General features: G+C 35.7%; 4 protein-coding genes across 8 annotated transcripts; 3 read left to right on the forward strand and 1 right to left on the reverse strand.

The window, feature by feature from the left end:
- Positions 1-655: 655 nt before the first annotated feature.
- On the forward strand, positions 656-3,612 carry LOC120262456 (chromophore lyase CRL, chloroplastic). Of its 4 annotated transcripts, none has more exons than XM_039270565.1 (9): positions 656-832; positions 958-1,192; positions 1,334-1,383; positions 1,947-2,007; positions 2,116-2,151; positions 2,530-2,580; positions 2,721-2,813; positions 3,049-3,153; positions 3,334-3,612. In XM_039270565.1, exons 2-9 carry the CDS (start codon positions 1,028-1,030, stop codon positions 3,529-3,531), a joined length of 759 nt encoding a protein of 252 aa, XP_039126499.1. In that variant the 5' UTR covers positions 656-832; positions 958-1,027; the 3' UTR covers positions 3,532-3,612. The 4 variants fall into 4 exon arrangements, with proteins under 4 accessions (XP_039126499.1, XP_039126501.1, XP_039126497.1 ...); XM_039270567.1 differs by having other exon boundaries at positions 1,011-1,192; XM_039270563.1 differs by having other exon boundaries at positions 657-832; positions 985-1,192.
- Positions 3,613-3,808: 196 nt separating this feature from the next.
- LOC120262454 (probable alpha-mannosidase At5g13980) lies at positions 3,809-13,501 on the reverse strand. Of its 2 annotated transcripts, none has more exons than XM_039270562.1 (29): positions 13,201-13,501; positions 13,035-13,118; positions 12,875-12,963; positions 12,199-12,373; positions 11,872-11,991; positions 11,641-11,727; positions 11,495-11,566; positions 11,040-11,153; positions 10,043-10,143; positions 9,860-9,953; positions 9,602-9,769; positions 9,446-9,532; positions 9,233-9,298; positions 9,044-9,100; positions 8,418-8,637; positions 8,181-8,320; positions 7,913-7,981; positions 7,728-7,787; positions 7,568-7,639; positions 7,310-7,357; positions 7,063-7,182; positions 6,216-6,281; positions 5,894-6,006; positions 5,635-5,719; positions 5,065-5,175; positions 4,903-4,995; positions 4,508-4,555; positions 4,290-4,358; positions 3,809-4,193 (listed from the first exon to the last, which is right to left on the reverse strand). In XM_039270562.1, the coding sequence occupies exons 1-29, from the start codon at positions 13,408-13,410 to the stop codon at positions 3,966-3,968; spliced, it is 3,066 nt and encodes a 1,021-aa protein (XP_039126496.1). In that variant the 5' UTR covers positions 13,411-13,501; the 3' UTR covers positions 3,809-3,965. The 2 variants fall into 2 exon arrangements, with proteins under 2 accessions (XP_039126496.1, XP_039126495.1); XM_039270561.1 differs by having other exon boundaries at positions 4,903-4,998; positions 13,201-13,500.
- A 4,242-nt stretch (positions 13,502-17,743) lies between these two features.
- LOC120261336 (endoglucanase 12-like) lies at positions 17,744-25,400 on the forward strand. The gene is given in 7 exon segments (XM_039269193.1): positions 17,744-18,116; positions 18,241-18,548; positions 18,616-18,795; positions 18,797-19,211; positions 19,319-19,485; positions 19,576-19,936; positions 25,112-25,400. Coding segments are annotated over 7 exon segments (1,944 nt in total). The 3' UTR covers positions 25,252-25,400.
- LOC120261337 lies at positions 20,834-23,842 on the forward strand. Its single transcript, XM_039269194.1, has 2 exons — positions 20,834-21,265; positions 22,411-23,842. The coding sequence occupies exons 1-2, from the start codon at positions 20,840-20,842 to the stop codon at positions 23,320-23,322; spliced, it is 1,338 nt and encodes a 445-aa protein (XP_039125128.1). The 5' UTR covers positions 20,834-20,839; the 3' UTR covers positions 23,323-23,842.
- Positions 25,401-26,578: the final 1,178 nt, after the last annotated feature.

The raw sequence follows: 26,578 nt of genomic DNA on the forward strand, positions 1-26,578 counted from the left end.
GTGTGAAAGACCAGGTGAAGAAAAGTTTTATAATCTCATTGGTAACATAGTAAAAACCGCAAAGAGTTTGTTGCACCTTCTCCCAAAAAAATTCTTTAGTGTTATAATTTTATTGTCCAAAATCAACTAATTGAATGGGTTGATCTTTAGTGGACATCCATTCTTCATCTAAGTAGATGACACATGATGAATTCTCTCATAGGTGTTAGGTTTCAAATTTTACTGTCATGTCCTGTTGAAATAGGGGATATGATTCGTTTGTAAATTTATGAAAAAAAAAGTTTACCTCTATGTATTTTTTTTCAAAAAGAATTGAATGAAATTTATGAAAAAAAAAAAGGAAAAATAGGGGATCAAAAAAACTACTATGGCCAGATGTTCTTTGGTGCTTGCCCTAGATACCAATTGTCATGCTAACACAGTATCTAGGACCCATATCCAATCAAAGATAAACAACAAATTCTAAATGCGTTTCTAGAACAATGAATAGCTTGCCAGAAATGAAATAAAGCAAATTATCATAAATTCCTAAATTCATTTTATTTTTCATCTATATGTATATATGTATATATATATATATATAAATCTTGCAAAAAATTATAAAAAAGTTGGGCAAATTATTCTAAATATCAGAAATGCACACAGTTTTCACAAGGCTGAGAGGACGTCGCACCGTGTGCCACGTCGATCTTTGATTCTCTAATTACGCCCAAAAAAATCCACAGAAATGGAACCATCTTGAAAGCCCTTCTCCTCACTTTCGATTGTGGCAAGGCAAGGCAAGGCAAGGCAAGGCTCTCTCTCCCTCTCGCTGTTTCTCAGAATCATTCATGTAAGTACATGTGGATAAATTTGCCTCTTTTTTTACTTATTTTCTTGGTTTTTTCTTGCAATTTTGATTCATGCTGTAGTTTTTGGGATTGATTGCTGCTTAATTCTACTGATTTTTGAATATAGAGTGAAAAAGGCGGGATTTTTTTTTAGGATATCAACGTGGGTTTTGTGACTAGATCCTTGATTTCAGAGGATGGGAAGGGATTCGGCAGAGGAGGGAGGAGGAAGCAGAGCTGGCGGGCTGGTCTTGAAGGCTCTTGTGCTTTTGGGCGGAGCTCTGCTTCTTAAGAAGCTTAGGAAGTCCAAAACTCGATGGGATCATGCCCGAGTTGTCGCTGAAGCTCTCTCTGGAGAGAAGGTATGCTTATTTCTATGTTTTTGTTTTCATTCCTATGATTTGTTTTTTAAAAAAAATAAATAAATAAATCTTTTTAGTTTCTTGTCTTATTCTGATGCTTTTAATTTTCTTTTATCTTTTGATGGTGTTGATCTTTTGAAGTTTTCTCGAGAGCAAGCTTGCAGAGACCCTGATAACTATTTCAATCTGAGGTGAATTCTCTTTTCTTGTGCTAGTTATGCTTGGGATAAATGGGATTCATGCTTTTTGTCTTGTTAACTATGCTTTACTTGAGTTTAGAGAGCAATAGAATAGATTTTTTTCTTTCTTTATTCTGTATTTTTTTTTCTTTTATTGTTTGGCTATTGTTTAGATCTCTCTATGTAGTAAACCTTTGGTTGATTTGTTGATTGACCTAGGATTTCATTGGATTTTGAGCAAGAAATTTCTGTGTTTTAATTGATTATATTATTAAAAACTGCAAGAAGAACACTTTTTAATGAAATAAACAATGCATTTACGATGGGCAAGCTGCTTTTTCATCTTTGAAAGACCTGAAAATCACTTCTGATAGGTATCTGCTAAAAAATATTTTTTGTAGCTCAAAACTGTGATTTTGGTGGTCTCCAAGCACGAGTCTAAATAAGAAGAAATCAACTAAGGGCTGGTTGTTCTGGAGTATAAGATCACAAATGTTATAGCTTTATAGTACCTTACATTCACAAGTATCACTTTCTCAATTTTAAGCTTAGTCAACTAGCCTTCTTTGCCGCAGGATGTTGAATTGCCCTGCAACAGAGCTGGTTGATGGTTCACGAATCCTGTACTTTGAACAGGTTTGTATTACTCCCCTACGCTTCCTCTCTCTCTCTCTCTTTATATGTATAAAACCGTGTCCTTTTTGTGCAAGAAAATATGACTCGACTGTTTTTTTTTTTGGTCAGGCATTTTGGAGAACTCCTGAGAAACCCTTTCGACAAGTATGGTTATTTGCGTCCTGTATGCTCAAACCCTTTGCTAAGTTGTTTTACTTGCAACTTGATTCCATAGCATGCTCCTGTAATCTGACATTGTTGGTCAGCTGATCTTATAACACTACTCTGTTTATTGTGTTTAGTCTTTTGAGCATTACCCTTTTCAAACTTGATCTCCCCTTCCGCTGATTATTTTTAATTATTGATAAATTAAACTTTCAGTTATCTGCTAAACATACTTAATTTTAGTCACATTAAAATGAGATATGATTTTTGTCCAATTGAAATGAATTTATGCTACACTTTTTATGTCATGCTATGCTTGTTTGTGCAGTTATTTATTTGCTGGAGCATACTGAAAGTTCATGACTTCATTAATTGCAGAGATTTTATATGGTGAAGCCTTGTCCTAAAGAGTTGAGATGTGATGTTGAAGTGAGTGAATTTTGAATAATAAAGAAGACTTTACATCTGATTGTTCTACTTTTTTTAAAATGTTTCAAGTATCTTTGACAGTTGTAGGTTGTACACAACTTCAAAAATAACACATGATCTTTGATATCTTATTTAATCAGTTGAGCTCATATGCAATAAGAGATGTAGAAGAGTACAAGAACTTCTGTGACCGGTCAAAAGACCAACGACCACAACCTGAAGAAGTTATTGAGGTACTATCCAATGCACAGGAAACTTGTAGTTATTTTAAATGCATTAAGTTTCTGATTCTTATAGCATCACCAATCTTCTTTTACATAACTGCGACTTTGTGTATGCAAATTGAATATCTTGTGAATTTGCAATGAGTACAGTTTGTTGCACTGTGTAGCACCTATTGTGTGGTTCTATTCGAATCTATAATACTGTTTCTGTACCATAATCAATTCGCAAATGGTTCTGTTTCAGGATATCGCCGAACATCTTACAACCATACATCTCTCGCGTTGTGAACGGGGTAAACGCTGCCTATATGAAGGTTCAACACCTCCTGGTGGTTTCCCTAATACTTGGGTAATTAAGTCTCTTATTCCAGCCATTAAAACTATCTGTGATGCTACTTTCTCTAAGAGATTCAATCTATGCATTTCTTCGTATTATGATGACTGCTTAAAACTATGTATGATGCTCCTTCTCTGATTCAACATTTGTGTTTCTTTACCTTTGCTGGACTTATAAACCCAATTAAAACAGAATGGTGCGTCATATTGTACAACTGAACTGTCGATCCACAAAAACGGAGAAGTGCATACTTGGGACCGAGGTTTCGATGATGAAGGAAATCAGGTTTGGGGAGCAAAGGAGGGTCCTTATGAGTTCAAACCAGCACAAGCATTGGGTTATAGTGACATGTTTTCCCCACTAAATTTCTCTCCAGCATTACAATTATAGTGGACAGAGGGTGCACTATGTAATTAATGTATGATACCACTCTATATTATTGTTATAGAAATTACTTATTTTTCATAGTTATTTGATCTATTCTCTGAATCTTTTTCCAATTTACATCAATTAGAAAGAGTTTAATACATATAAAAGTACTATCACTCATATGTTCATACAATAAAATTGATAGTTCAGAATTATTAACCATAGTTTCGTCCGTTGTCTGTAGGTGAGTTTATATAATTTGTTTTTTGGTCCTATTTCAACCAAGCCATCACATTTCTTAGGGGATGCAAGCCAAAAAAGATAAATTATTGGCGTAATTTTAAAGGTTGGCTACACTTTAGATTTTGGTGGTAAGGGGTGAAGGTTCCCACATACACCAAGGATTTATTTTTACTAGAAGTACATTGATAGAGTTCAATAAGTTCATCGCATCATCATCGGTCGCCAAACGCAAGGAATGAATCAAACTCGAAGTCTATTTTGAATGTTCTGATTTCCATGGGGCCGAGCTCCACCACGAGATCTGATAAATCAACTGCCCGTCCTCGTATTGCCATCTTTTGATCTTCCGCAGAACCCTCTACTTTCCATTTTAATCTCTTCTTCAGCATTGCATCCTTCTCTTGGTTGGCGGATAGGTTCATTTCTGTTATTTTGCTGATCTGAAGTGCAGAACAAGTTCAACAAGGTAAGATGTCAGTTGAGCTAGAGATGCTTTTAAGTAAAGAAAACAATGGCTCGATGCACAATTTACTTACCTTCTTGCCTGAGAACATTTTTTTAAGATCGACACTTGCCATCTTCGAGAGTTCCTTGTCCTCGTCCACCTTTCAAATTGAGTAGCGATGAATACAGACTTCGAAGTTCAGAAAATGCGTCAACAAATAGAAAGTTTTGGCATTCTTTTCAATAGATGTTGAATTTATTTTCAAAAGATAAATGATCAATAAACATAACACAGTTAAGAATTTAAGACCTCGTAAAGGTGCCCCAACCGAAGGAGGGTAGTTCCATCTTCAAGTGCCTGAGAAGTTTGCATATTAAGTTTTAAAACATATGAAGGAAGTCAGAAGAATATCACCCAATTATGTGAGTGATAATATTGAAGGACCACTGACGTAAAAATAAATGACAAGAAATCATATTATTCAAAAAGGCATGTATCATCATCCTGCATGAATTACTCAGTGCCGTGGCTCAACCATTACAAACTAAAAGCATAACGAAGAAAGTCGGAGAAAAATATCACCAAAAACAAATGTTATGAGGCATGTATCCAACATGAATTACTTTGTCCTGTGGCTCAACCATAACAACATTGCAAAAGCAAGATATTGAAATACTTTGGACATGGAAACAAACATGGCGTACCTCAAGGGTGAGCAATGCAACATTATATGGTAAACTGTAGGAAGATTTCATTGGTGTGAATTTCGGAACATGTGAACTTTTCCCCTTGTCTCCCTTCTGGACAATATGAATTATACATCAAAAATTGAGAACAATAAGGAGGTGGTGTTTCAAAAAACCTACCTGTTCTGAGAAGGCAAGAAGCAAGGGAGAATAAATTTCTTGCCCTGTGGTCCGACGCCATTTAGCTCCCTCTCCTACTGGGTCAATGCTAACATAAAATTTTCCAACGACCTGTTCAAATACAAGATGTTAAAAACCACACATACCTTTAAAAGGTATTAAACAACTAGATGCATACTGGTGCATATTTCAGCTAGAGACATACTAAACTAGTTACAGAAACATAGCACCAACTGTGACTTGACTATGTTCAACTAAGCATCAGATGAAACCAAGAACACTTCAACAAGCTGAGTATTTAAACTGTAAGCCCAACCGGGAAACCATTTCCCTGGAAATTTTAGTACACACATTTATAGCATGTGTGATTGTTTCCTGATAACAACATTTCATATTCCTTCCCTATCATTTCCATTTTGACAAAGTACATGCTAGGATATTAATGATCAGTCCAATCTGCAGAACGAATTTGTTATCCTTTCTCAAAGAAAGAGCCTATCAATATTAAACATCATAAACATTGATACAATTCTGAACACGTGCAGTTTTTTGGAGATGTTGAGGACTCACTGTCAATCCTTCACATTTATCATTGACACAGACAGTCTCATTGAGTGCCTCTGCAACACCTCGGCCATCATCGTGGAGCAATCTCCTGTATGATCATTATAAAAAAAAAGCCTGTTACATGACTCACAGATCAACATTGGAAGTTCAAACATGCCAGCGAAATCATGTGGCCACTTGAAATAAGTCATGGACAAAAGAGACAACGAAATTGATGATCAAAAGTGGTTACATGCAGTAATCGAAGTCAAGAAGAAGTTACCTATGAAGCATTAATTCTATTTGACCATCTTGTATGCTGGAACCTCCTGTGGACCGGTCTACCAAAACTGAAAATTCTGTGCTTTTATCTTCCAAATAAATTCCAAGATTGATCTGAAACAAGGTAATGTACTCCCTCAAATTGGCTTGTGCAGGTTATAAGATTCAATCATGAGCAACACTACCAACATTAAAGACCATGAGTCCTAATCTTCGTTTAGTAGAAACACAAAAAAAGTGTCAGCCTCATCATTTCCAAGGAGAAAGACTCAGCACCTTCATGAGAGACATTAGAATGTCAAACTTAGAAACAGGGTACTTACAGGATAATAATTTCCAGCAACAGGTTGGTTCACTTGCAGTTGCCAGTCTGACCTGTAGTCTCTTATCTGCCATTTGATAAATTATTATATGATCAGAGCAAAAAAAAAGAAAATATCATGCTTATGTGTTTCAGGATTAAAAATTTAACTAGGGGTATCATTAGCTCTCTTATTTGGTTGTTCTATTTACTTCACATGCTAATGGTAGATTTTCCAAAGTAGAGTAAGAATTTAAGTCCTGCCAATAACATCTGTAACTCATCCATAATAAATAAAAAAAAAACTTCTGAAAGCATCATATTGCTGAGAGAATGATCGTTACCTATCAAGTTCTCAATAAAATCCAACAAAGTATGAGTGAATGTCGGATAATTATCACAACTAGATTTTCCACAAAACTTTACTTTAGGTATAGAGAATTTTAAAAAGAAAATATATGAAAATGAAACTTCTTAAGCAACCAGTGTTTTTCAAAATATGACATATTTTGCTAAATATATATGAGATAGAAATAATTGACCTAAAAGTTTCCACCATACAGCTTTTGATAAATGAGATATGTAGTTGAGTCCTATAAACAACCGTTAAGATGTTCACTGATTGTGATCTTTACCACTGACAACAGAGAACAGAAGGCCACATCAAATTTTCTAGGATTTCCAAATTGGCCCTTGTTTTACTTCAAGAGTAAAAGATAAAAGAGTGTAAGGAAAGCATACATATTTAATAGTAGAGACTAAGGAGCAAAGCCAGTGACAATTTATCTCTCTAGAATCTAAACAATTTAACTCTCCCGCAACAATATTGATTTAGCTATTTCTAACAAGGAAGATATATATGAACATACCCTTTTGAGAAAATCCCGTCCACTGGAATCTGTAAAAAATATCTTGTTGGTCATCATGGTCGATGTCAGTTTAGTAACCACTTCTTTTCCAATTCCATCATCAACAGATATTGGCCCAATCTAAACAAGAGAGTTACGTAAAGCTAACATCTTGATTAGCATTTAGAATTCCAATGCTAGTCGTGATTTTTACACAATATAATTCTGCGTTAGCAAAGAATATTCAAGTTGGAAGAGAAAGTATTACAGCGAACTCAAATTCCACATGCTCCTTGCCTTTGTAAACTCGGGTAATCTGTAAATTCAAGACCAGTTAGCATGACAAAAACCTGCCATTGTCATCAATGTTCTACTAGAAAGCATATCATTTGTTGTTATATCTATCCAACAATTCCTTGCAAACATAAAAAGATGTAGATATAGATGGCAACAAGAACAGAATTCGATGGAGTACCAGTCTTCAATAAAGAGGGAAAATTATATTGGCATTGTTTAGGTGAATCACCTGATATATCCATGGATTAATCTGCTGATGCACCTCATCCAAGATGGGTCCTTTAAATATTTTCAAAGGCACCTGACACACAGGAGGTTAAAAGTAAAGGGTAAGTAAAAAAAAGGAACTTTTTTTTTGTCTCGTCTTTCACAATCATGAGAAAAGCTACCTGTGCTTTAGGTTTAATTGAAGTTGTTCCATTTGGTCGGAAGATATATGCTCCAGATGCCTTCACAACAAGTAGCTAAAATCTTTAGACAGTGACTTCTAAGTGTACAGCAGTGTAGACAGAAAATATTGACAGCAGAATTACCCACAACTGTGAAAATGTCATCATTAAAGAACTATAGCTACCTGAGGATCTTTACCACTTCCATCATCTCCTGGATAATAACTGAAAGACTGCTCCAGAGGTACATTGACCTTGAAGAAGAAAAACTTCATTAGAATTTCAAGAACTTCACAGAAATAGTTTAAACACAAGAAGCAATTAGTGCCAACATTTTATTTGCGAGCAATTAAAATACACTATAACAATTATATAATGACAATCAATGATAAAGGATTATGAAACAATGAAAACTAAAAGATTAGAAACCATGTTCCGAGTAATAAAACATACCAAGCTTCTACCATTAGAATATTGTGTGAGTCTTCCTTCATCTGTATTAAATAAAAGCTTCATATTTCCTGGCCCAACCTCTATGTTGCTCTTCTTGTTTTCTTGTGGTGAGTACAGAGTTGACATGACAGCATTAGATCCTGATGTAGAGTTTAAAAAAAAACATTATAAAGTTAGCAAGGCTGTTTGTATAACATAAATAATAATTGCACCAAAAGCAAGTAATTGATCCCTCACCAGTCCGTTTAGAGCTTGAGACAACATATGTGTTGAAACCAAGAGGTGGTATCGATACTGGAAATGCAAGCCAGTGTAAAGAATTAACTTTTGGAGAAATGCCCAAGTATGCCTTTACATACTGATTACGAATGGCAGCTGAGGCATTGACCAGAGGCAAAATTTGTGACACAACTTCCCTTCCTTCTGAATCATGAACAACTACATATTCACTTGAAACCTGAAGAAATAATAATAATAAATTTAGGACACCAAAAAAGAATGTCAGCAAAGAAGAAAGTAGCAAGTTGTTGCTACCCACAACCCTTAGCAGCCAGCAGGAAAGTCTTAATAAGCTGAATTCAAGCATAAAAATCATTATAATTTAAGAAGGCAAATAATTATAATATGCCGTTTTCTTAGACAGCATTTGCATGCAGAGCCCAATTCTATTCTAGACAAGTCTGACACATGGTTAAGGAAGATTTACAACACAACAAGCTATATCCTTCTATAGTTATAAAAACATTTCCAATAAATAGTTCCTGATTATCATTAATGTTGTGTGGAACATAGAAGTAATGATTAATGAATGAAGGAATAACGCAGACGCAGATACAGTAAGAAATAATAATAGCATTGCTTACTGGTATTCGCACTACATCTTCCCGTTTCCAGCCAAGAGAATTGTACACCAGAACAACCTAAAAGTGAGAGTGAAGAAATTAGAGAACTGCCAGAACAAGATAGAATTCAGGAAAAGAAAAGAAAAAAAAAAATAAAAAAGAAACAAAATCTAATGCAAATTAAGCTAAAGAATTGTCAGGGAACCTTACCAAGCTTTTATCATCAGATAGATCTGCTTCAGATTGTGGGCAATAACTTACATTCAGAAGAAGACACTGGTCAAATTCAGTAAATAGGTTATAGTTTGTGATTACACTTGATGGTGGAACAAATTTTGCAAAAGAATCAAGAATTTGGATTTAACCAAGAGATGCAAGAAATACCATTCCTACACATTTCATGCTATTTATTAATGAAATTACCTGTTCCAATTTCATTTTTGGGTTGCACACTGAATTTTGGACAGATTCCATCAAGCAAGCAAGCGAAGATGAAACCAGTTTCTCAGCCTACATAGAGAACGGAAAGTATAAGTTTACTTACAAGGTAAGAAGTGGGTTGTTAATTAAATCTATCACCTCTGCATAGCCTATAGCCAATCTTGTAGCATAGTCATTTGCCACATGCTGCTTTTCAGTTCCACTGACTGCATCATGATGCTGAGCAATTGCTAAAGCATCAGCCAAACTGTCTGTTGTTGGCCCTGAACTATTTCTGCCAATGAAAAACTCCAATTGCCTAGCTGCCTGTTTTTTAATAACAAATTATTCATATAAACTCCACATCTCACATGAAAAGTAAAATATCAAAGCAGCCAAAGAGGAGAAAAAACTTACCAGATAGTACCCACTCATCATTCTCACATAGCCCTTAAGGGCAGGCCTACTTGAAAAGTAACCTGTCCAGTATGCGTTTGGATTATCGGCATACCTGAACATACAAAAGAAGGTTTTTTATCAAAGCAGAAAACTGGATCCTGATAACTGATTGCAATTAAGGAAGAGAAACATTTAACTCACGGGAAGAAGTCGTCAGTCTTGAGAGGCCATGACTCCTTTGCAGCATATTTTGCATCAGTGTATATGGAAGGGGTTGAATATAAGGCATTGACCCTTCCATCCTAAAGCAGAATGTAACAATAATTAATCTCATCCAAATATGTTTCCAGGCTTATCTAAAGAATATATAGAAGAAAACAAGGTAGAAACAATCAATAAAAAACACAATATGGCATGTCTCATAATAAATGTGTTGATCATAGGGAAAGGAAAACAAACTACCATTACAAGTAAATTATATTTATAAATGGATCACATCAAAATACCACGGCAAATAAATTCAGCTTGATAAGGACAGATTTCCTGGTAAGCAAGGCGACTTTTGCTTGTGGTATATGCTCAAAATACTCAAATATAGCAAAGCCTCAACAGAAGCTAGTCAGTCATGCTCATAGTAATATAATTATTTTAAAAGCCTTTCATCAGTACTTGATAATTGAATAAATTTGATCAATATTCTATCAGCAATCATTGCCTTCATATCTCCTGATTCCATATCAAGGAAGAACAAAGGGAAGGACAAAGCTCAATGAGGAAAAGACCAGGAAACACCAAGACTTATTGATCTCCAGCAAGGAATATAATAGTGGTATAGAATGGTTCTAGCATGTATATATGCAAAACAAGAGAACAGATGGAAATGTAGATGTGATGCCAATCAATAAAAAGTTGGAGAATCAATCAATTACCATGAACAAGTGCAGATATGGCCAAAGTTCACAAACAGCACTGCAGTTGCGTAAGATGTTGTAGTTGAACCAAAAACATCAGTGCAACAGCACAGTTAAAAAATTTAAAAGTGAAAAGCATAATGTTTATTAAAACAAAAATTGTTAGCAAACTCTCACATGTAAAAAATTAAATGTTCAACCGAAATTTCAGTTGAATCATCAATGATAATAAGACACAGATGAAGTGCCCGCTAGAAACTAGAAAGTAGTACTAAACAACTGAATACCTTGTTCACATAGTGAATGAACTTATCCAACTGTCTGAACCACGAGTTTGCATACTGGTACTTAAAATCTGTCCCCATTGTGAACATGATGTGGTTTGTTCTGGTAATATTGGCCTGAAGCGAATAGAAGATAGTTTGTTACCACGGTAAAGACAACAGTTAAATCAAACAGTTACAGAAGTGCAGCTTTGTAGCATCACAATACTGCCATCAAATGAAAAGTGAGCACCACCATTATAACCTCCAAATTGGGGCTTGCATATTTTCGGGTGTAAGGTAATGCAGTTTTCCACATCATAAATACTTACCAGTTAATACCGGAAATACAACAAGAAAGGTAATCTCAGAAGGATTCCTTTGTTTTCCTCAAGTTAGGCAATCTCAGAAGGATCCCAAGAGCCAATAAGTAAAGCCTGATATGAGAAATTGCAGAAAAAAAAAATGATAAAACCTACCTGAGCTATTGCTGCTGCAACAAAATCATTCACTCTCTCTTCAACATTATAATCGAATAGTAGTGGATCATCCTTCAATCAGATAATACAAAAGTTAACTTCTAGGCGGAGTCTCAAATATACCAAAAGCTCGTGACTAGAAGCACCTGGACAACAGGGGAGGCATCATTAACTTCAAAGTAAAATTCACCAGGAGGAGGCTCATAATTCTTTGGAAATATGCCAGTGAAAACCTGAATATAGAATACTGAAGGTGAGCAGAGGAAAGGGGACATTGGAGATCAAAGGAAAGCATTGGATTTGAAATTGAGCAAAAAAGGTTAATTCAGATGAATTTAGCACAAAACATAATGAGATATGGAAAATAACGCCCTTACATCTGCAGAAGAGCCAAGGCTCTTCGAACCACGCCAAACAACCTCAAGGCTCTTTTGATCCTTCCTTTTCTCCCTATCTTGGTAGTCAATACGGGAAAAGTATAGAGCATCAAATCCAACCTGCCGAAAGACATTAGTTAAGACACTGCACTACATATGCTTGTATTAAAATCAGAGGAAGGGTCATCAAAGGAAAGGAATGAGCTTTACCAATAGAAATACTATGAAAAAATAAACAAATAAAGAAGAAGAAGAAGAAGAAGAAGAAGAAGCTTTTTCTCATCTCTGATTTCAACCAATAGAAAGGAGACCAAATTTAGGTAATACCTCTGCAGAAAGCAAATAAGCTTGCACAGCTGCATGCCCGAAAGGATCAATCTGCCAACCAATCCTTGGGGTCTGACCGAACTCCTCCTTGAGAAAACGATGCCCCAATGTCGTCTGGTCTATCATGTCAATGTAGTGCACTGCTGCCTCATCATGCATACACATACCACCATTTCTTCAAACCACAAAAGCCACCAATTATAATTTGAAAAACTGAAAGTCCTGATCAACAGAGGCCAACAAAACTAATAAAAAAAAATTAAAAATAAAAAAATAAAGGTTTGTGCTCACTACTAATGCGTGCACTTAATCAATCAAGATTGTTGCGAAAAACACACAGGACCGAGCTAAAAATGGCAACTTTGCAGGTAGACTAAAAGTCATGGATAAACAAAGGCCAAAAAACACTAACAATAGAGAAAATGAAGCTTGGTGTTTACTGCTCACGCACTCACTTCATCAAGATAGTTGCTGAAAACCACAAGAATGAGCTAAAAAAGGCAACTTTGCAGGTATACTACAATACTAAAACTTAATCCTACTCACTCCGTCCACGAGATTGGTGTTTGCACGCCCAATCTTGAGGCAAAAGTGCGACCAGAACACTCTACTCACTGAAGAGTGAACGTTGGGAATAATGCGCATTTATTTAAGGGAACAAAGGTAGCTCATTTACATAAATTCCAATTGCCCAGAGCTGAGTAGCTCTTTCACTATTTTCTTTATTGCATCGCTCTGCCGCCTCCACCATCGCTGGAAAAATGCCTGGCAAAACCACAAAATAAGCTAGCCACGCTCAAGAATCCAAAAACCTCAGCAATGGATCGCCTTCAAACCTGCTCAACATATATGAACTTCCGATTCTTATCCTCCAACAACGCCGTCACCATCGAATCCAGCACGTTCTGCACGCATGCCCCCTGCAACAATCCTCTCCCCAAAAAAATCAAGAAAAATCCAACAACCAGAACAAAAAATCAAAGAAAACAGGATGGAAGAGACCTGAATGGAGTTGTTAGACCCAACATAGTACTGATCTATGGTTTTCAGCCATCCAACATCATCATGGGTGTGAGCGACGATATGGACATTGAGCTTCCCGGGAACGATCCCCTGCGAGGTGTTGTACGCGATGTACTGCGATTCAACGGAGAAGAACACCACAGCGAAGAGAATAAGCTGGAGAAGGTGGCGCAAGGAGGCGATCGCCATGGATTTCCAAGGTGGAGCTCAGTGACTCCCAGTCTCACTGCCTCATTTGCGGAACAAAAGGAGATTTATAGACGAAGACCTTCGCGGAGACCGCGATCTTCGTCTCGTTGGATAAAATCGATAATTAATAATTATTAATCATTAAGATTTTAAAAAAATAATGATTATTATTATTTGAATTATCATTACAAATAATTAAATTTTATAAAAAGGTATGTTGTTAAACCTCTTTCTAAATTTAAATTTTAAAAATTCGAATTTCTCTTTGTTCCCTTCTATCATGTTTCTGGTGCTTCGCGGTATCACCCTTATCTATTTTTGAAAAAAAAGCTACGGTGCTATTTAGTTGAATTGTTTTTTAATCATTAATTCAAAATGAATTATTAATTAATTATTAGATTTTGTTAAACTGTGCCGCGGGGCAGTGGAAGCGGGAGCTGTTGATTGGATAAGATTGGAAAGCAATTGATTAATCTTCGGGCTTTGGAGTTGCATGGAGATCGTCAAAATATTTATATTTAATATTTCGATAAATAATAAATAATAAATAAGATAATTTAAGTCATGTGTGACAGTGTGAGAAGTGTGATGCACTTTACTTTTAAAAAAAGAAATGAGGCCCATTATTTTTGGCCCACGTGGGGATATTTAATAATTTCCGCGTGCACCTTAGAATCCACGTATGCAACTTATTTTCCAAAGATAGGACAGAGTTGGCGCCGCATTGATTTTTAATTTTGTCATTTCTCCTGTTTTATTTCATCATTTTATTTTTATATTCCCTCCGTTCTTGGTTTATTTGTCATAAATTCATTTTTTTTTTATTTATCTTTTTGAGAACAGAGAGAGTAATTTTAAAAAAATAACTAATTTTTTATTAAATTATGTAAAATAACTAACTTTCTTGATATGTGAGATTCGGTTATTTACGACAGATAAAAAAAAAAGGAGAGAGTAATTATTATTTAATTTATTTACATTGTATCTTTTGGAACTTAAAGATTTTTTTAATACTCCGTTCTGTTTTATCCGAATCTCACATACCAAGAAATTTAGTTATTTCATAAAATTTTATAAAAAATTATTTATTTTTCTAAAATTCCCCTAATTTATATCTTCACATTTTTCTCTTATTTAATTCCAACAAAATAGTTGAATATTAATGTTATGGGTAATTTTAGAAAAAAATAAATAAATATTTATTAATGTTAAAAAATAGCAGATAAAAAGGAACGAAGAGAGTATTCAGTTAAACAAATGTTTTTACCTTAGCTAATTAGATTTTGATTTAATTCTTATTAACTAAAAATTTATTAAAATAAATAGTATTTATTATTACTATTTTAAAAAATAATTATTTAATACATATATTTAAAAAATAATTAAATATTTAAAATGGATTTATAAAATGTTTGGTTGGGAAATACTCCATATTTATCCCCAACTAAACATGTCATTAGAGTAATTCATATTTTCTGTTAAATTTTCAATTTTAATTTTGCATTGTTTTGGACTAGTTCATTTTTATTTTGACGAGTTATATCTCATTTATCATTAATAATAAAGATAAGAGGTTTGAGTCTTTCTTTTTCGAGACAATTAATAAGAGCCCCTTCAAATTCTCTATTTTTATAAAAAAAAATAATTTTTAGCAAGACAAAGCAATCTTTGCATTTTATATCAATTATTACTTTTAAATCTAAGTTCATTAAAAATTATCAATTATCTCTAGAGTTTGTTTTGATCAGCTTTTGGAAAACCCATAAGTGTTTTTTTTTTAAATTAAGCACTTTTGGTTTAAAAATTTGTTAGTATTGGTTTTTTTGCAAGTTGTAAAAAACCCGAAAAAGCAGTTTTATTTTTAGAAGCTAATCAGAAGCAATTTCTGAAAAAAAAACTGTTTTTTAGCTTATTTTTACAGAAAATCTAATACAAACACAAAATATAAAAAAATATTTAAAACTTAAGTTGAAAAAGCACTTTTTCCAGAAGCACTTATACTAAACTTAAAAAAAAAAATACTTTTTTGAGAAACCAACCCAAACAAGGCTCTAATCTTACTCACTCATACTGGTATCAGTGTATCACAGCGGTTATATAAGAGTTTTTTTGATATTATAAAAAATTATTAAAATGATAATAATAAAAATATTAAAAAATGATGGTATAAAAATATAAAAAATATATAAGAGGTATTGATTAGGAATGTTATAAACTTCTAAAGATTTAAAGGCAATTTTTTTAAAAAAAATATTATATTTTTCATACCATGCCAAATATAATTTCATTTTTATTTATTGAACTTCAAATGTCAAATACAATTTTCATTTAAGCATGATACTAGCATTTTAATAGACTGTAATGGAAAAATTTTAATAATTAATTTCGAATCACAAGAGCATTCTCTAGTTTATTTGTGTACTCTGTCAAAATTTGTGTACACCCCTGATTTTTTTTACGGATGTTTTTAAAATAATAATAATAATAATAATAATTCTCTAATTTTCAGCTGAGTGTTTGACTGGACCCACTTGAACCTCTCGCGTAGCTCTTTCAAGGATTCATGCACTCATATTTGAGCCAAAATTAGCATAACAATTAATCAAATTTCTTCCTATTTTTTCCCCAATTTAATCCCTTTCTTTCCAAAAATGAGCATCATGTTCAACTTTGTTAATTGTCATCCAACCCATCTCCTGTTCATTCTCCTCCTTCTCCACTCCCTCAAAGGCTTCAACTTTGTGTTCATAGTGTGAGTTTTCAATCGGAAAGGAAGTTGCTTGAAGGGATTTGCTTCGATTTTGGATCTCTGGTAATTCCCTCTTCACCACTTTGTTTTGTTATTGTTTGATTTTTCTTTTAAAGGTTTCATTTTTTTGTGGTTTTTGGATTGGTTTTGTTGAAATTATAACCGGTTTTCATTCTTGAACGATTAGTGAGAGACTGAGACTGAACGGAGATGAATCGATGAAGCAAAAAGGTCTGATTTTGATGGAGCTTGATAATTCGGAAAACAAAGTTTCATTTTGATGTGCTTTTTTTTTTATTAGTTTCATAGAAATGACCACTGTTTTTTCTTTCTATGGCAAGTTCTCATTCTCTCTTTCTTGCACCAATAAGAAGCATCATATTGAGAGAAAAAAGGGATTCTCAATGATTGTGAATAGGTGATAGAGAAGGCAAGGATTCAATTCGATATGTTTGTGTGTGTGTTTTGGATTTGTTTCATGGAAATCACATGTGGTTTTCACTGCTCTTGTATCTTCTCTTTGAAAAGATAGAGAAAGCAAATATATATTTGGTGTGCTTTAGATTTGTTTCATAGAAATGGTCACCGTTTTATTTGGTTCGCTTGTGTTCTCTTTCTTTCATTCATGCACCAATTACAAGCAACTGATTGAGAACCTAAGGATTCTGAATGAAGTTGGTGATACAAGTGTTGCTCAATGGAATTCAGAATTGCACCAATCTAATGGCCTTTGAATTAGTACAAAAGGAATTCCTCAGTGTACTACAAGTTCTTTGGCTTCTCAATCTCCCAACTGTAATTGTTTGATCCATGAGAAGCGATTGATTGGAAAGATTGGTTGTTTTTAATCAAGAGGAATGCATATTGAATAGCTTGCTATGAATTAAGAGGAATTCAGAGTGAAAATCACCGATCATTCTATTTTCTTTTTTTTATTCGTTTAAGTTTGCCATTGTTGCGCGAATTAGCAAACATGCCTTTAGTTGAAGTGGTTGCTATATCTTGCTCGATCAAGCTTCCCCAATGCTTCATTCATCATACTGACTTTTATAATCAAACTAATACATCCTCAAAGTTATCTCTTTAGGAATCCATTGGATTCACCAAGCAGAACCATGATCTGCATTAAGATGATTGTAAACATTAATTACTAGAACTGAAAACATTTCAGATTGAAAAATAATAATTTTCTCTGTTCTTTTTTATTGTCTAATGTTGCCATTGTTGCTCAAGTTAATTAGACCTTAATGCAAGAAACACACATCTTTAATTGAACTAACTGCTGTATTTTCTTTGCTGCATACTTCCACATATATGATCTAACTACAGTGAATAGAACTAATGATCTGCAGCAAGATGACAAACAAGGCACTATAGCTTGAGTGAAAAGCATTTCAAAATGAAAATACCAAACTTCCTTTCTCATGTTCACTGTTTCATTTGGCCAATTAATTAATGTTGCAGAATGTCTTTAATCAAACATACAATTGAATCTTGTTTCATGCACATTCTCTCACTGTTTCATTTATGATTTTACTACATATGATCAAATTACATATTCTACAAGATTCTGGGAGAAGAAAGATGATGTTAGGAAACCACTGGGGAGGATCATTTGAGATTCAACAAGAGCCAGGCACTGATGATGATCACAGCCAGTGCATGGATACTGACAGAGGTGCTCTGCTTAGACATAACTTAGACGAGATTCAGTTAGGCTGGCTCCGAGGCCCTCAGGACATCAAGCAGCACAAGTACGTGGACTTAGGATGCATTCTTTGCAAGCAAAAGGTGCTCAAATGGATTATATACTGCACCTTGATCACTTTCATTGCCATTGGACTTCCCATCATTATTTCTAAAAAGCTTCTACCCAAGCACAAGGAGCCAGTCCTTCCACCTGATAAATATGCCATTGCCCTGAGCAAGGCCCTCCTCTTCTTCAATGCACAAAGATGTAAGACACTCCTTGTGCTTCTTCAATATGTGATACAAAATGATAGAGTTTATATAATATATATGTGATACTTATGAATCTAGCTAATGGTTGAATGTCATTTATTGTCTGCTTTCTCACACAGCTGGCCAGTTGCCAAAGAACAATGGTGTGCCATGGAGAGGGAACTCTGCCATGAAAGATGGCTCAGAACTTTCAGATGTGAAAGGAGGTCTGGTTGGTGGGTATTATGATGGAGGGGATAACATCAAGTACCATTTCCCAATGGCTTTCTCCATGACACTTCTCAGCTGGTCAGTGATAGAGTACAGTCACAAATACAAAGCAATTGGAGAGTATAACCATGTCAGGGATATCATCAGATGGGGCACTGACTACTTGCTAAAGACCTTCAATTCCTCTGCTTCCTCCGTTGATCATATCTACACTCAGGTACCTAAAAAAACAGAAGTTATTTGTTTTCAATTACTAAGCATAATTTGATATGGAAGCTTGATAGGTGGGAATGGCAGTGGAGTTCTCAACCAGTCCAGATGATCATTTCTGCTGGCAAAGGCCAGAAGACATGAGCTATGTGAGGCCAGTGCAGCGGAGCTCCTCTGCATCTGATCTAGGTAGCGAAATCTCTGCTGCTCTCGCTGCTGCCTCAATAGTCTTCCTCGATGACATCGCCTACTCAAGAAAACCTCATCAAGGCAGCTGAAACAATATACAAATTTGCCAACAATTATCCACAAGCAGCATACTCTTTGAACAATCCAGTCATTGAGCCTTTCTACAACTCCACTGATTTCTGGGATGAGTTCATCTGGAGTGGCGCATGGATGTACTATGCCACTGGCAACTACAGCTATGCCACAGCTGCAACAGACTCAAATCTTGCTGCTAATGCAAATGCCTTCTCAGGGTTTCAGAATTTAACTATGTTCAGTTGGGACAACAAGCTACCAGGTGCTGAACTAGTCCTTACCAGGCTCAGAATCTTCTTGAATCCTGGCTATCCTTATGAGGACATTCTCAGCAGATACCACAGCTCCACAGACCTGAACATGTGTTCTTTTCTCCGAAGATTCAAAGTTTTCAGGTGGACTCCAGGTAATAAAAAATGAACAAATTAAAATCACAAATTCTCCTTCTTGTTTCAAGTTTCTGACAGATAAATCATAAATGTACTAATTTGGTGGATGGAATGCATGATGAAGGGGGATTGATTCTGCTAAAGAGACCAAGACCATTGCAGTATGCAGCAAATGCCGCATTCCTTGCTAATCTTTATGCAGACTATATGAATGCTTCAAATGTTCCTGGATGGTATTGTGGCCCATACTTCATTTCTGCAGATGATCTCCGAAGTTTTGCTGCTTCTCAGGTACTTCTCCCTTTGACCAAGTATATATGTATGTTTTGTGTATATTATGATGCTTCAATCTAACAGTTTTTAGTTCATAACTGTAATTAGGTGAATTATATCTTGGGAGCAAACCCTAAGAACATGAGTTACGTAGTAGGGTACGGATATGCATGGCCCATGCACGTACATCATCGTGGAGCATCAACGCCAAGAGATGGCAAGCATTATGGGTGCATTGAAGGAAGGAAATGGCTGCAAAATAGAAACAAGAACCCTAATAACATCACAGGGGCCATGGTGGCCGGACCGGACCACGGCGATGGCTTCTCCGATATGAGGACAAACATGAACTACACGGAGCCGACACTCGCTGGCAATGCAGGGCTTGTTGCTGCTCTGGTGTCACTGACGAGCAGCGGCGGAGATGTCATTGATAAGAACACCATCTTCTCCTCTGTGTCTCCTCTTAATATTGATGATCACCCTTCTCCCTCGCCATGGAGTCCTTGAGAGATCTCCCCATTCATTGAGGTTGTAGTTTTTTCTTTTTTATATATATATATATATATATATATATATAGTTAATATTTTATGAATTTCACATTTTAGGATGATTTGATTAAAAATTTAAAGGTGAGCTTTAAATGAATCAATCTGTTATATTTTTTTTACTCAAATTTATATATTTTTTTCATTTCATAGTTATAATGTATGCCTGTTAATACCATTATTATATATAATCTGAAAAGGCTAAATTAAAGACACCAAGTGATAGTTCATATCTCAGACATGAAATACCCGCACAACATCAAATTCCACTTGATAAGCATAAAGACAACTAAAAAATTTATAACCATATTGAAAATTCTATTTTTAACCCATATTATGTAATTTATTTCACCAATTTAAAGCCAATCCAAGTTTGGTATGACAAAATCCTTTTCTAAATTTTTTTATAAAGTGATCCATAATCTTAATACATGTTAATATATCTTTTGGTGTAAAATGGAAGAACAACATTTTATTTTTTTTAAGTAAATGTGAATAAATTATAATTTTATTAAAAAATAAAAATAAAAATGATGAAAATAATAAGGTAAAATGACAAAAAGAAAAGAAAAAAAAAACAGAAAGAACTTCTCTATTTTTATAGCCAATAGTGTCCTTCTGCTTACCTGATTTTGAATAATTATATCCTTTTCAATTAATTTATTGATTTTTGAAAATGATATTTATACGGATCCAGCAGTCATTTGTATTTTGAATCTTTTGACTGGAGACCACGCACGTTGCACGTGAGTTATCGGGTCGGATTTGAATGGTGTTATCGGGTAGGATCCATTAACCTCGAGTCGGTGTCCTCGCTATTTCGATGGAGAGAGCGAAAAGAGAGACAGAGGCCGAGATAGAGAGGGCAGCCATGGACGAGAGCTTCGAGTTGCGCGTGAAGCGGCTCTTCGGATCCCACCTCTTCGACACCGTACCGAACAGCTCCTTCCCTACGTCGTCGTGGTCGGTCGCCAGTGGTGAGGTTGAGCGCCGTGAGTGGAATCGCGAGCGGGGTGCTGATCTGGAACGCGAGGACATCCCCTGCGCCTCCGCGTTTGATGAAGGTGGGTGCTTCTCGAAAAAGTACAAGGGAGGGAGAGGTCGCAAGGAGAACTTTGAGGCCGATCTTGATGACCTTGGTGATGATGATGATGATGATGATGATGATGAAGAGGAGGGAAAGGGGGAAGATGCGGAGGAGAGGGAGATCCGCTCCTCGGTCGGCTTGGATCCTACCTTAGATAACGAGGTACGATTCCTTCTTCTTCGATTTCTCCTTCTTAATTTTATTTAATTTTTTATTTATTTATTGTCATTTGGTTGCATTTTTGTTTTTTAAATTTTGAAATTTTGAGGTGCTAATAATCTGAGAAATTTTTTTAATAGTGATTTCCATGTTTAGTTAGTAGTTGCCTTCCAGCTCTGTTTGCAAATTGATCCTTTTTATCCATGCTTTATAGCATCGAAGTTCAAATCATGTTAGCGGATGAGTATGTGAAACTTGGATTTTGGCTGATGATAATGAACTTAGTTTCGTGATGCAGAGGTGCTTGGATTTTTTATTTTTTTTTTCTGTTTTTTTTTCTGCTTTTCAAAAATACAGGGGTTGCCATGTGGTTGAATCCATGAGTTAGCGTTGCTTTTGGAATGATGAGATTGTAGAGAATGAAGTGTTTTGTGATTGAGAACATGACCAGATTAGATTTAGTTTGCATCATATGGGGCATCATGTTCTGTGATAAGATGCGCTCTTTCTGTAAGTCTTATATATAGTATTTAGAGCAGTGATGAAGGAGAGCGAAGGTCATGTGTGATTGATTGGTTAAGGAATGAATTTGATTTTACTTTGTACATCTTTTTTTACACTATAGGCATTTGATTTTTGTTATTCATAAGATGAAAGAAATGTGAGATGCAAACCGGATGGAAATGGTGTGAAGTAGCTTGTAAAAGAATAACGATAAAGGATGATATTTGGTGGGCTTTTGGCATGCAAAAGTTTATGTGATAAATGCATGGAAATGATATGAAACAACTAAGGTGCATGTTGTCTTTGTCGAAGACAGCATTTGTTGTCTAAGAATGAAGTATAGGTTAAACATTGCCTTACTCTTTATAACTTATATAGTAATAGTAGAGTTGATAGACTCTTTTTGATTCATTATTCTTCAGTGAAAACAGCTTATCTTTTTTTACATGTTTTTGCTTCATTATCACATAATGGATTCTATTTTGAACCTGGGTGTGTGACCTGAACCCTTCTCATTTTAATGTTTTGTTTCCTTTATTTTCCATTATTTTACTATGATAGAGAAATAAAATTTTTATAGAAGATAATTGATCTCCCTTGATCTTCCAATTCCTGATTTTACTGACTTGACAATGTCTCCGCAGGATGAGGAGGATGAATATGACAAAGCTGCCTTTTTCAAAGATGACATGGATGAACGGGTATACATGAGGGATGTCAAAGATCACGGTCCTCATTTAAGCTATTACAGCATCATTTCTGATCCATTTGATGAGTCATTTGAGGAAATCAACCCTTACCAAAGGGATCCACGGGCGGATCATTTTGCAGCGAGGAATAGGATTAATGAAGACAAGGAAGCTGCCATTACAGATCCTCATGTCAACACTGACAAACCTGCAATGGATTTACAGGGAAAGATAACTGAAGTTGATGCTGGTCTAAAGCCCATTTTGAAACGAAAAGAGGTTGTGGTGAATCCTAGGCCAAAGAAACGTGTTCGTTTTGATCCTGGGTGCGAGAATAACCATGACAAAGTGCCCCACGAAGTACAAGATTTCCATATGGTTCCACAGTCCATGGAAACAACTGCTGTGTCCGATGAGGATTCAACCCTACATCAGGAAACCACCCCTGCAGTACCTGATTATATAAAGAACCCCGCAAAGTATACCCGCTATACCTTTGACTCATCAGATGATTTTGATGATCGGGCTAATAGGTCTGCTTTTGAAGACTTCCGCAACTTGCTGAAGCAATCGAAACCTGAGAACTTGGAGCCTGAATTTACTTTGGACCTTCCCCATTCCATACTTTTCACTCCTCAAAAGAAGAAGGCTGGTGATCCTATGTCAGTTGATGATAGCCAAAAAATTTTGGTTATGGGCAAGGAACCTGAGCATAACTTGGTCCATACCATGGGCATTGCAGCAGGGGAAGCCCAAGAAAATGATGCATGTGAAATGGAAGAGGATGACATCACAGAGAGGAACCTTAATGCAAGGAAAGCAGATCGCAAGTATCGTTCAAAGACATCCACATCTGATCCTGCCTGATTGTCAAACTATGAAGCACTATTTAATCGGCAGGTTTAACTGGACTTCATCCGTTTAAGGTTTTACCTCTCTTTACATGTTACATGTACACTAGGAATGTGTTCAAGCAGCAGGCCAGAGATGCTAGTGAGGGTGTGTGATTGCTCGGTTTTACTCTGTTCATGATAATTTTCTTGCAATGTATTTTGTTAACTTTCTGGTAATCCTAAGCAGAAACCTGATAATCCGGTTCAAAATTCATAACCATACTATACAAAATCATTTGTAAATCTTGAGAATTTATGAAGAGAGAGAAACAATCACAAACACTTCCAAGACTAAATGTCAACCAAATAAACAGCACCATGGTGCTCCAGGACCACCTCTGGTGTTTACCCCTACATCCTGTTGTATTCCTATAAACTCAATGAAACTAAAAAACAATGAAAACTCACACTCATCTCCTAAATCAATGCAGTCAAGCACTAATCTATCTATACAATGGTTTTGCAATGTCCTTCACTCAATAGAGCTCTGCATTTTCCTACAATTTGTCAGCAATTCTCCCAATGGCATCTGCCAATTTTCCAAGCACACCAAGCAGGCTATCTGCTTGGTCCTTCCTCTGGTCTCTGTCTAATTGGTAATTCATATTTTGAGCTTCTAGTTGGGCTGTCAGCATCCTACTGTTCCTCTCTAGGATTTCTATTAGTTGATGCTGCAGATTGGTGTCACCAGAGCCACCACCACTTTCCTCCGGTGATACCCGTCTCCGCTTCTGTCCTTCCCGAGACGATGAGCCCTTCTCCGGGTTTTCAACTGCCTGTGGCTGATCTTCAGCCATGCCTGGGAAATCTCAACAGTTAAAAAAACATACATCAATGCAAAGCTTTACAGAGTTGCATCACTTCCCTACACTACAATAATTTGGGCATGCCTATAAAATCTCAACAGTTCAAAAACATACATCAATGCAAAGCTTCCATCACTTCTCTAAACCCCAATAATTTTAATGCATAAACATCAGTAAAACCCTTCAGAATGTTCATATAAGTTTTAGTCCCAATTGTCATTATACCAACAACAAATACATCAATCTTCTCTTGAATACACACTTTTTTAACATTGTTGCATAGATAAATTAAGGAGCTAATTATCCAACAAACATAGAATGAAAGAATTAGCATCTTACAAATAAAGTTTGTATTAAAAAAAAAAAATCTTATTTTTATTTTTAACCAATTGAAGCAAATTAATACCTGGTTCAGATGCCTCCGGATGAGATGGTTCATACTTCTTCTCTACACCCACTCAAAGAAGAAAAATAGCCAAAGAATTACAAGTTAAAAAAAATAAATAAATAAAACAGCAACAAAAATAATAATCCTCAATAGACCATAATCCAATCAACAAAAACAACTCTTATAATCCACCAAACATCTTACGCAATTAAAAATCAACCCAACAATACCAGCAATTCAACAAGAACAATAATTTATCCAGAAAAGAAGAAAAAAAGGTTTTTTTTTTTTTAATACTTTCGTGAAGCAATCAAGATTCAAGATATGAATTTTTCTCATTGATTGCCAAAAGAAAAGGCCAATTTTTTTTTTTTAAAAAAAAGAAATAGTTCATCGATGAGAAAGAACCACTCACCGGAGATCGGCAACGCCACCACAGGAGTCGACGGCGCCGCCCTCTCCTCCTCCTCCTCCTCCCCCTCCTCCTCTTCCTCTTCCTCGCAATCCGAAAACAATCCATCCTCCCCCGCCGTCCTCCCACTATCAAACACCGCCTCTTCCTCCCCGACCACCGCCGGCACCGCCACCGCCGTCCCCTCCAAAATCTCAAACACTTCCCGATCGAAAAACCCCGGCAACCTCCTCTCCCTCCTCGCATCATTCCTCATCGCCCAAAACGACTCCTTCCCCGCTCTCTCCCACTCCTTAATCTTCTTATGATCGCCGGCGAGATTACTCCACCTCTTCCGGCACTGCACCGGTCCCCGGTCCACCCCATGCCTTTTACAATAAGCGGACACCGCCGCCCACTTCGGTTCTCCGGCCGGTCCTCCGGCGCGCCCTGGCCCTCGACATCTCCCTCTCCCTTCCACCACTCTCTTCCCCTCGATCAACACAAGTATCTCTTGTCTCGTCCACCGTGGTAGCCTTCCCGCCCTAACGCCGTTCCCCGCCGCCGCCGCCGCCACCGCCGCCGCCGTTTCCATTCCCCTTCACGGCGCTTAACGCCGTTAACCTCTCTCTCTCTCTCTCTCTAAAAAAAAATCCAATTTTTGAGGGTAGAGAGAGAAAGAGAGAACAAACGAAACAAAGAAAGAGGGTTATATGAAGAGAAGGGCAAAGGTCACAATGGAGCCTAATTAGTCAATCAATTAATCTATCCTTTAATTCTCTATCCATCCATATATATATATATATATATATATATATATAATTAATTAATTAATTAGAGGGTCATTAGACATGGATTTTAGATTTGAATTCCTATTTATTTATTTTTCCCTTTTTTCACTTATTTATTTTTTTTAAAAAAAAATCTTACAATTGCTTATATACCCTCATAAAATATAAATATTAAGAAAATTTTCTCCCAAATAAATCTATTCTTTGTAATTATTAACATTACTTACTTGAAAATAATTTGTTTAAAAAAAAACTCATTGATGTTGATGGAAAACTATTTATACATATAAAATAGGAAAGGAAGGGATATCCCTATCCTAGTATGAAGGTTGACAAGGCTCCACCACCTTCCTAATAGTATTTTGTGGGATGGAGAGGGATACCACTAGTGGTTTTCGGACCTTGTTTTACAAGTGATTAGGACATGATTAATTAGAAATAATTGTGCTTTGATATGTCAATTTTCTTTTTAGCAAATAAAATTGATTGTCATGGACCATGCTTGCAACTTTTGATCATTTCTTTTGGTTAAATACAAAATAAATATCAACAGAATTTATCTAAATAATAGAGATTTTAAATATTTTGAGTATTCAAAAAACATCAGTTAAGAATTTATCTCATCCCATACCCATATTGATTTAAAATTTATGGCTAGTCGAAGACTGATGTGTCAAGAAGAAGATTAATAAAAAAAAATAAAAAAACACAAAATAAATAGTATTAATAATCCTTAATCAATGGATTAATGAGGATGAAAATTATAATTGTCCATTGACAAATGAGAGGGCTAATTAGTGGGATTAGGAGGCATATATGTCTCTATGAAGTGATTGGGGGTCACTAGCCATGGG

This window comes from Dioscorea cayenensis, chromosome 5 (assembly GCF_009730915.1).
Source record: "Dioscorea cayenensis subsp. rotundata cultivar TDr96_F1 chromosome 5, TDr96_F1_v2_PseudoChromosome.rev07_lg8_w22 25.fasta, whole genome shotgun sequence".
NCBI classification, from domain to species: domain Eukaryota; kingdom Viridiplantae; phylum Streptophyta; class Magnoliopsida; order Dioscoreales; family Dioscoreaceae; genus Dioscorea; species Dioscorea cayenensis.

What these genes read in the sequence shown, in the direction of transcription:
- LOC120262456 (XM_039270565.1), top strand. Translation starts at nt 1,028, where the DNA reads ATGGGAAGGGATTCGGCAGAGGAGGGAGGAGGAAGCAGAGCTGGCGGG. An exon ending in GATAACTATTTCAATCTGAG is followed by an intron (nt 1,384 to 1,946) that starts GTGAATTCTCTT and finishes TCTTTGCCGCAG; the next exon opens with GATGTTGAATTGCCCTGCAA. An exon ending in AGTTGAGATGTGATGTTGAA is followed by an intron (nt 2,581 to 2,720) that starts GTGAGTGAATTT and finishes TTATTTAATCAG; the next exon opens with TTGAGCTCATATGCAATAAG.
- LOC120262454 (XM_039270561.1), bottom strand. Translation starts at nt 13,410, where the DNA reads ATGGCGATCGCCTCCTTGCGCCACCTTCTCCAGCTTATTCTCTTCGCT. An exon ending in CTTATTTGCTTTCTGCAGAG is followed by an intron (nt 11,992 to 12,198) that starts GTATTACCTAAA and finishes GTCTTTCGGCAG; the next exon opens with GTTGGATTTGATGCTCTATA. An exon ending in TTAATCCATGGATATATCAG is followed by an intron (nt 7,358 to 7,567) that starts GTGATTCACCTA and finishes TTGAATTTACAG; the next exon opens with ATTACCCGAGTTTACAAAGG.
- LOC120261337 (XM_039269194.1), top strand. Translation starts at nt 20,840, where the DNA reads ATGGAGAGAGCGAAAAGAGAGACAGAGGCCGAGATAGAGAGGGCAGCC. An exon ending in ATCCTACCTTAGATAACGAG is followed by an intron (nt 21,266 to 22,410) that starts GTACGATTCCTT and finishes ATGTCTCCGCAG; the next exon opens with GATGAGGAGGATGAATATGA.